General features: G+C 59.1%; 1 protein-coding gene across 3 annotated transcripts; it reads left to right on the forward strand.

Annotated features, from left to right (window-relative positions):
* The first annotated feature begins 14 nt into the window (after positions 1–14).
* SPIB (Spi-B transcription factor) lies at positions 15–6864 on the forward strand. 3 transcript variants are annotated; one of them, XM_015100076.4, is made up of 6 exons: positions 15–47; positions 1042–1069; positions 2563–2635; positions 2924–3135; positions 3499–3649; positions 4900–6864. In XM_015100076.4, the coding sequence occupies exons 1-6, from the start codon at positions 25–27 to the stop codon at positions 5196–5198; spliced, it is 786 nt and encodes a 261-aa protein (XP_014955562.2). In that variant the 5' UTR covers positions 15–24; the 3' UTR covers positions 5199–6864. The 3 variants fall into 3 exon arrangements, with proteins under 3 accessions (XP_014955562.2, XP_042086989.1, XP_042086990.1); XM_042231055.2 differs by having other exon boundaries at positions 15–1069; XM_042231056.2 differs by lacking the exon at positions 3499–3649 and having other exon boundaries at positions 15–1069; positions 4900–5011.
* The last annotated feature ends 1628 nt before the right edge of the window (positions 6865–8492 follow it).

Here is an 8492-nt window from a genome sequence, read left to right on the forward strand (position 1 = left end):
CTGCAGGCGGCAGCAAGCACCACCATGCTCACCCTAGAGGCTGCACAGTAAGTGGGGGCCCTCTGAAACCGGGACTCAGGACCCCTGCCCTGCCCCTCACCTTTGACCCCTCTGCCACCAGGCCTCCCCGCGGGGCAGTGGTCTCTGCCCCACCCAGGAGGCAGGTGGGTGGGAGGGGCTGGGGTCCACTCCCCCTCTTGGATCTCTTTGCCTCTGCCACCTCGATCCCCTCCTGCATCCCACCGTGTCTCTCCTGGACCCCTGGGGAGAGAAAAGAGAAAGGATCTCTTTCCCTTGGGGCGCTTGCTGCTTTCCACCCCGGTGTCCTCCCAAGTGGCCCTTGGCCTCAGTCCCTGTCTTCCTCCAGGCCTCACTGCATCCCCGACTCCTATGTCTGCAGCCTGCGCTGCGGGCCACATCTTTTCTGTTTGTGGGTCTCTTGTTTGCTGCCTCTTGCTCCCTTGCTGTGTCTTTCTGTCTGTCTCATCTCTCCATCTGTCTGCCCGTCTATTCCCCACCCATTTCTGGGGCTTAATAAATACCTCCTGCAGCCCAAGCGTGAACGCCTCTCCACACCTTTCTCCCTTCCCTCCTCTCCTCCCTTCGCCTCGGCGGAGCCTCTTCTGTGTTTTCCCATCTCCATCCACACGTCTCTCCCGTCTTTTGCCTCTGGTCCAAGATGGACCCATTGAACGGACTTGCTCACCGAGGCCCCCTCCCCACCCCCACCCGCCCTCGGGCACCCACATCTTCTCTCCGGGGACTTTCTCTCCTTCACTTTCCCTGCCCCCGTCCGGCCTCTGTCTATGCAAATCCCAGGGGAGGGGGGAACATTTGCCTGGCCTCCGCCCCCCACTTCCTGTCCCGGTGGGAGAGTGGGGGTGAGTGTGGTGGGGCTGGTCCCACACTGAGACACGCAGCCGCGGATCGGCTGCGGTGGTCACAGCTGCAGCCGCCTGCCCCACATCCATCCCCCAACCACTTTGAGAGCCAAGAGGCTGAAGACGTCCCTGACATGCCCTTGTGTCTCTCCCCCTCCAGGCTTGACGGGCCACACTTCAGCTGTCTGGTGAGTTGGGGTCCTGGGGGTCAGCTAGGGCTGGGGCGGGGGGAGACCTGCGAGGCCCATCGCGACCTTCCTTCTTCAGTTTCCCCCTCTGCTTCTTCCTGTCCCTTTGTCTGACTTTTCATTGCTATCCCCAAGCTCCCTTTTCCCCACCCCCTGCCATCACAGATGATTTTTCTAACATCTCTTTCCTTCTCTCAGATCCTGGTCCGCTTCCTCCAATGGGGAGGAGTAGGTCTCTGTGTCTTTGACTTTGCCTCTCTTCCTCCATGCATCCCATGTTCAGTAAATCTTCTTCCTTCTTCCCTTCTCTGCTTGACTTTATATATTTTCAAAAAGTGAGTCGAAACTATTTCAGACACGCAGAATACTACACCCCACCCCCATAAACCCACAACCTAGTCCAAGAAATAAAACCTCACACATATGCTTGAAAGAAACCCCTGCGGGTGCCCCTTCCCCAACACATCCCACCCTCTTCCAGCTTGAAGAGTTCTGTTTTGGTTTTTTTTTTTTTTTTTTTTTTTAATTGAGGTTTGCCTTACAAGTCAGAAAAGTGACAAGTCTTGCGGACAGCTCAGTGAGGTTTTCACTTACGTGCACACCTGTGTAGCCACGAACTGTATGAAGATATAGAACACTGTCATTACTCTAGAAGATTCTGTCATGTCCCTGCCCAGTCAATAGCCCCCTCTGATACTTTCCACCACAGATGAGTTTTGTTTGGCTCTGAGCTTTTTGCACAGTGGCCCCCTTTGGGTCTGGCTCCCTTCGTGTGACCTGAAGTGTGTGTCAGACACTGATCCTTTTTCTTTGTTGTATAGTACTCCGTCTCAGGACACCACAGTTCTCGTGTGTTCTCCTGTCCCTGGGCACTCAGGCTGTTTCCCCTCTGGGGCTGTTACTAAAGCTGCCCTGATTGTTCTTGAACAAGGCTCTTTTGTGGACTTAACATTTCCAGATTTAGCCCTAAGACCAGGATGACATATCTCTAGTTTTAGAGTTTCACTGCTAAAGCAACACTCAGCTCTTGGGGTGAATTGAAGCGATGTGGAGGTGGATAAAGGAAGGGTCGAGAGAGCTTCTTTCCCTCTGTTAACGCTTCCATGCCTCTTACCCTTCACCGCCTGTGCCCCCAGCCCTGAGGCAGGCAAGGCTAGGGGAATTCTCCACCCTCCTCAGCTGCTATGACTGTGTACTGGCGAGGTGCTGGGGTTCCCGGAAGCCCACACTCTTAGTGGTAGCCGGCTGCTCTCTGTCAGAGAGCCTGGTCTCTGTGTTCCTGTGTCTCTGCCTGCATCTCTTGTTCTGTGTGTGTCTGGGTCTTTGTGTATTCTGCTGAGCTGTGTCTACCTCCCATCTCGGTGCCCCTGTCTCTGGTGCCTGGCCTGTCTTTCTCGCCCTCTCCCAGCCTGTCAGAGTCTTCTGCCTGGTCCGGGGTAGGTGGGGTCTCCCTGCAGCCTGGGTGACCCCTCTTCCTCCCCCACCTCTATCAGTACCCGGATGGGGTCTTCTACGATCTGGACAGCTGCAAGCACTCCAGCTACCCCGACTCAGAGGGGGCGCCTGGTGAGTGACCCTGGCCCAGCCCCCCTGCCCACCCTGCCCCTTGGGCCCGTTTCACAGATGGGGGAGCTGAGGCCCAGGGGAGCTGTCAGCTGGCCCAGCAGGACAAGGTTAGCCCTGGGCCTCCAGACCTCCTCCCCTTTCCTCTCCCACGCACCCGCTTGCCCATGCAAATCCTGGGGTCACAGATTTGCACAGCCCACAATAGCCCCTCTGTGCTGGCGGGGGCTTCGAGGGGGAGGGGCCCGAGGCCAGACCTCTCAGCTTCTAATCCTGCGCCCTTCCCCCTAGATCTGTGGAGCTATGGCCTCAGTCCCACCGTCCCAGCCGCCTCCTATGAAACCTTTGACCCAGCTGTGGCCAACTTCGGCCAACCCCAGAGTGTCCAGCTCTGCTACGGCCCTTCAACCTACAGCCCCGTGGGGAGCCTGGACCCGGCCCCCAGCCTGGAGGCCCCAGGACCCGGCTTCCCGGCGTACCCCACGGAAGACTTCCCGAGCCAGGTGAGGGCTGGGGAGACCACGGAAGTTCCCCATCCTTTGATTGAGGTGCCCGGCACCACGTCAGAACCCGAGCACATAGGGAACCCTTAACCCCTCTGATGACTCTGGGGTTAAACGGCATTATTACTCCATCACAGGAGCCAGCCCCCAGAGGCGCAGATGTGTGTCAAGGGGTGGGAGGCTGTCACAGAGGTGGCCCATGTGTCCCTGGCCACGCCATGGAGATCGGAAGTGAGCCTGAGTACAGGCTGTGAGCGGAGCAGGGAGCCCATAGCCAGGGCCCGGGAAGAAGTGAGGGGGAAGAAGCAGAGGGAGGCAGAGAAGGGAGCCCCCCGGGCCATGGGTAACCCTGACCTTCCGCAGACCCTGGGCCCCCCGGCGTACGCCCCCTATGCCAGCCCCGTGCTCTCAGAGGAGGAGGACCTCCTGTTGGACAGTCCCGCCCTGGAGGTCTCGGACAGCGAGTCGGATGAGGTCCTCGTGGCTGGCCCGGAAGGCAGGGGATCCGAGGCAGGTGTGTGGGAGCCGGTGGGGTGTGAGGGACTCCACCTGATGGTGGGGGGAGCGGAGGGGTTGAGGGAACCATGTCTGCCCAAGCACCTATCGTACATACTCCAGTGCTGAGGGCAGTTTCCAGAGCTGCCAGCTGCTGGCTGTGCTGCTTGGCAACTGCCTCTACCTCTCTGTGCCTTGGTCTATCTATGCAATGGGACGAAAACACCAATAGTGTCTATTCCTGGTGGCTGGGAGGGTTCGGGGGATCGTAAGTGTCAACGAGGTAGCAATGCTTGGCACAGAGTCAGTACTCAATGAATCTTCACCATCATTATGGACACGAGAGCAACAGAAACCATCACAATATCAGCTCCCACCTAGTCAACCTCTGCTTCTGCCCCTGTGCCTGACCTCCATTACTTGCAACCCCTGCAAGTTGGAATTATTAGTTACTTTCCCTATCTGGGCCTCAGTTTCCCATCTGTAAAATGGGCTTTGTTATCATCATCCCTGTCTTGTGGGGTTTTGATGAAGATTAAATGAGCTTGTAATTGTACTGTGCATAGCACAGGCCGTGGTTACCAAGTGCTTCACTAAGACTGGTAAAAGTAACACACACACACACACAAGCCTCATTTATATAACTGAGGAAACACCAGCTTAGAGAGGTTAAGTCACCACCCCAACACCACACAGCTAGAAAGTGGCAGAGATGGGGTTCTTGTATCTAATGCCTGCTATGAACCACCACAGCACCCCCCACCCCGCCACGGCCAGTTCTGTGGGCCCCTTGCTGTTTCTAGAAGCCCAGGAGTTAAACCTCTTGGCCCCTCTCAGGATCCCAGTCTCTCGAGCTGACATGCTGGGAGGCCTGAGGCTGAAGAAATGGCCAGGCAGATTCAAACCAACCCCAGATCTCTTCACTAGTTAGAAGCCTTTGACGAGAACTGCCGACCCATTTGGCAGATTCATCCGTGCGCTCCACAGATCCATTCTGGCCACCAAGCAGGCACAGGATAGGCACACAGCCTGAAAAACAAAGCAGGGGTGGGAGACAGGGGTTCCGGGGTGACACCTTCAGGAAGGGGGAGCAACTTACCCCGGATGGGAGGGGTGGCATAGAGGGAGCCAGGCACGGTGACCCAGCAGCCACCTCCCTCACCCCACTTCTCTTGATGGGGACGCAGGGGCCTGGCGGTTCCGGACCGGGGAGGGCGAGCGGTGGGGCCCCGAAGGATGCTTCCGTTAACCGCCCCGCACCCGCTGCAGGAGCCCGCAAGAAGCTGCGCCTGTACCAGTTCCTGCTGGGGCTGCTGACGCGCGGAGACATGCGCGAGTGCGTGTGGTGGGTGGAGCCGGGCGCCGGGGTCTTCCAGTTCTCCTCGAAGCACAAGGAGCTCCTGGCGCGCCGCTGGGGCCAGCAGAAGGGCAACCGCAAGCGCATGACCTACCAGAAGCTGGCGCGCGCCCTGCGCAACTACGCCAAGACCGGCGAGATCCGCAAGGTCAAGCGCAAGCTCACCTACCAGTTTGACAGTGCGCTGCTGCCCGCCGCCCGCCGGGCCTGAGCCCGGGGCGGCCTCTCGGGGGCCCTCAGGGGCTCCACACCTGTGTCACATGGGCGTCCCCGCACCCTGGGTCATAGGACCCATGGAACCCCTACACTGGTGCGGGGGGCGGGCTGCTGCCGCAATCCCTAAGCCCAGCCCGGGGCCCCTCTGGGATCCCCCCTATCGTGTCTGGGGCCCCTTTGGGATCCCCTTGTCATGTCCAGGGGCCCCAAGATCTTCATGTCTTGGGTCAGAAGACCCAGAGACGACTATACTACGTGTCTGTGTAGAGGGGCGGGGCAGGGCAAAGTGCTTCCAGAATCGCAGGAACTTCTCTGGGATCCCCTTGTGATGCCTGCAATCTCTCAAGTCTCATCTAGGGGAGGGTGAACCTAGAGATCATCGCACCAGAAGGAGGGATCTGCCTGCAACCCCAAGCCCTGTCCAGGGTCTCTGGGATCCCCTCTCAAGTCTGAGTCCCTCCTGTCAAATCTGAGATCTCCTAGTTATGTCTGGGTCCCTGGGGGTGGGGGTGGGGGGACCGTTTGCATGCGTGTCTCTATGCCCATCTGTGACTCTCTCGTTCTATCTGTGCCTCCAAATTCCTTTGTCATCTTTGAGATCCCCTAATTCTCTGGAACCACCCTGCTGTCACTTTTTAATGTCCGAAAATCTCCAATCACATGATGGGTGCCTCTGGGATCCTTTTGTCATGTCTGAAAACACCATTGTCAGGTTTGGGGGGGTGGACCTCAGTGAACCTTGTGTTTGGGCCATGTCATCTGGGATGCCCTTGTTTTTCTGGAATCCTCCAATCACCTCTGAGGCCCTTCTGGGATCCTCATCTGATACAGCCCTTTGGGGACCCCACCAACAGCCCCTGAGTTCTCATGGGGACCTTCCCTTTCTGGGGATACCCTCCTTAGGGCCATGCTGGGGATCATTCTGGCCACTCCTTGATTTCTGTGTGACTTTGGCAAACCCCTTGTGTCGGTTTGAACCAGAGACTTTGTGCAGTCCATCAACAGGTGGACCAGCTTTTCTGTGTGGAGAGGCTGGAACAGGGTGGTGGCCATGTCTAATGGGGAGTATGTTTTCCAATCTCAAGTCCCCATCGCCCCGGCTGTCATACCTTGGTGGCTTGTTTCAGTCGTCCATTGACCCCAACCATTTTTGTGTGAATCCAGCATTGGGTGAAGCCCGGATGAGCTCTGATTGGATCCCATGGGGGTGTCACAGGCTGTGGGCTAAGAAGCTAGAGTCCCTAGTCCTTGAGCCTGAGCGACTGGGGGATCTAGGGTGACCAGAAAGACTTGCTGCTTCTGGGCCACTTTGGCCCTTCTGTGGAAAGGGAGAGAAGGAGGAAGATCTCGAAAGTCCTTTGCAGCCTTGTCAAGCCTTTGACGCATCACCTGAAATCTACCCATCCACCCACTGATGGCCAGAAGGAAGACAGGAAGGAGCGTCAAGGACCCAGAGAAGGGAGAGGTCCTTGAAGGGAGCACATAGCGGCTGATGGCAGAGCCCGGGCTGGGAGCCCCCACTCTGGGGAGGGGTGCGGCTGGGTGGGAGGGGCTTTGCCAGGGACAAAGTGTCTTTTGTGGGCCTCCTCTTGCAAATGAGGTACCTTTTGCAAAAACTATCATTACCCCAAGTGTGGTATAAAATAAAATACATCAAGGTAGACAGACCTCTTGGGACCTTTTGTCAGGGACTGCGATGCTGCCCATCCACCAAGGCCTGCTGACCCTCAGAGACACCGGGGCAGCGTCGGGGGAGAGGAGAGGAGATGCAGGAAGCAATTAGAGCTAGACCAGATTGAGCCTTGAAGGCCGCGGCAAGGGCTTGAAATGCAGGCACTGGTGGTTCGATTCAATTTTTGTCTCCGACTCTTTTTGATGATCGGAATTCTTCTCCACCCTCTCCCTGGTTCCCCTTCCGTCTGGGTTTCTGTCCTCCCCGCCTTCTGAACTTCTGCCCTCTTCCTCTGGATCTCTGTCCCCGTCTCGCTGGATACAGCCCTCGGGCTGGCGGAGCTGCCCTCCAGGCTCAGTGCGCTCCACCCACCCGCGGGGCCCGCGGGAGCCGCGTAGCAGTTTGCCTGGCAACCTGTGGCGTCACCCGGAAGCTGCCTCTGGGTTGGCTAGGAGCTCTGAGAAGGCGGGGACGTTTCCGGCTCTTAGGGGGTTTTGGAAAAGGATAGGGGGCGGGAGGTGACGGTGGGCGGGAAAATAGCCGGGACCGACTAGTCTTCCCTCACTCCAGGGTCTTGCCGCCGGCGTTACTTGCCCGCCCGTCCTCCGCTTTAAGCTGAAGCTCCCATACCCTTCCCCTCTTCTCTCGCGCCCACCTCGCCTTCCTCCGCGGCAGACACCTGGCGTCCCAAGACGCTCCCCTCCCGCGGTCCCCTCCTCGTATCCTTCGCCTCCCCCTGCACGGCGTCCAGCAACCACCGCCCCCGTGCAGAAAGCCGCAGGTCCCCCTGCCGGGAAGGGCGCCAACGTCCGGGCAGCCCTCCAGGGCCTTCCCGGTCTCCCCACCCGCCCCCGCTGGGGCACCCGCCCCCTCCCCGGCGTCCGGTGCCCGGCGCGCCCGCTCCGGGAACCACGGTGGGGAGCCGGCAGGGCGCGGCCCCAGGAGGGGTCCCAAGCGGCCGGGGCCCCAAACCTGCATGTAGGTCCGCGCCGGTTGGGGAGGGCGGGACTCCGGAGTCCCCGAGCCTCAGTGCCCCCCTCCTCCTCACGCCGCCTCTGCGCCCATCCTGCCTACGCTGGGAAACCGGACTCTCCCGGCTCTGGTTTCCCGAAAACGCCTGCCTTGCAGATACTAAGAATGGTTTTCTAGACCCTGTCTTCCCCACCATCCCTACCCGCCCCCCACCCCCACCCCCATACCAGAGTCCTGGCTCAGGGCCCCGGTCCACTTCAAACCCCAGTCCCTTCCTGTCCCTCCGACTAGGACCTAAGAGTCCAAGCCCTCATCCTCCTTTTTCTGGGATCCAAGAATCTGGACTCCGGGTCGGTTCTGCACCCGGACTCAGGAGTCCAGGCCCCCACCTCCCTCGGACCCAGGAGTCCCCGCCTACCGCACATCCTCCCTTAGACCCAGGTGTCGGAAGACCAGCCCCCCTCCTCCCTGGGGACCTGGCATTCGGCCACTTCTCCTTGTCCAGCTGTTATTTCTCGCCTTTTAGAACACACAGGCGGAATGTGGGGCGGCAGGGGAGGGTGGGGTGGAGAGGCGCGTCTATGCCTCCCGGAGCCTCCTGGGAGTCTCCCGACTCCTTAAAGGGCCTCCCCTGGGGGCCCACCT

This window comes from Ovis aries, chromosome 14 (genome assembly GCF_016772045.2).
Source record: "Ovis aries strain OAR_USU_Benz2616 breed Rambouillet chromosome 14, ARS-UI_Ramb_v3.0, whole genome shotgun sequence".
NCBI lineage: Eukaryota > Metazoa > Chordata > Mammalia > Artiodactyla > Bovidae > Ovis > Ovis aries.

Bases quoted from the DNA above. Each gene is read 5' to 3' on its own strand.
- SPIB (XM_042231055.2), top strand. From the start codon at position 680: ATGGACCCATTGAACGGACTTGCTCACCGAGGCCCCCTCCCCACCCCC. The intron at 2,636-2,923 runs GTGAGTGACCCT...CCTTCCCCCTAG, and splicing joins CGACTCAGAGGGGGCGCCTG to ATCTGTGGAGCTATGGCCTC. The intron at 3,650-4,899 runs GTGTGTGGGAGC...CACCCGCTGCAG, and splicing joins AGGCAGGGGATCCGAGGCAG to GAGCCCGCAAGAAGCTGCGC.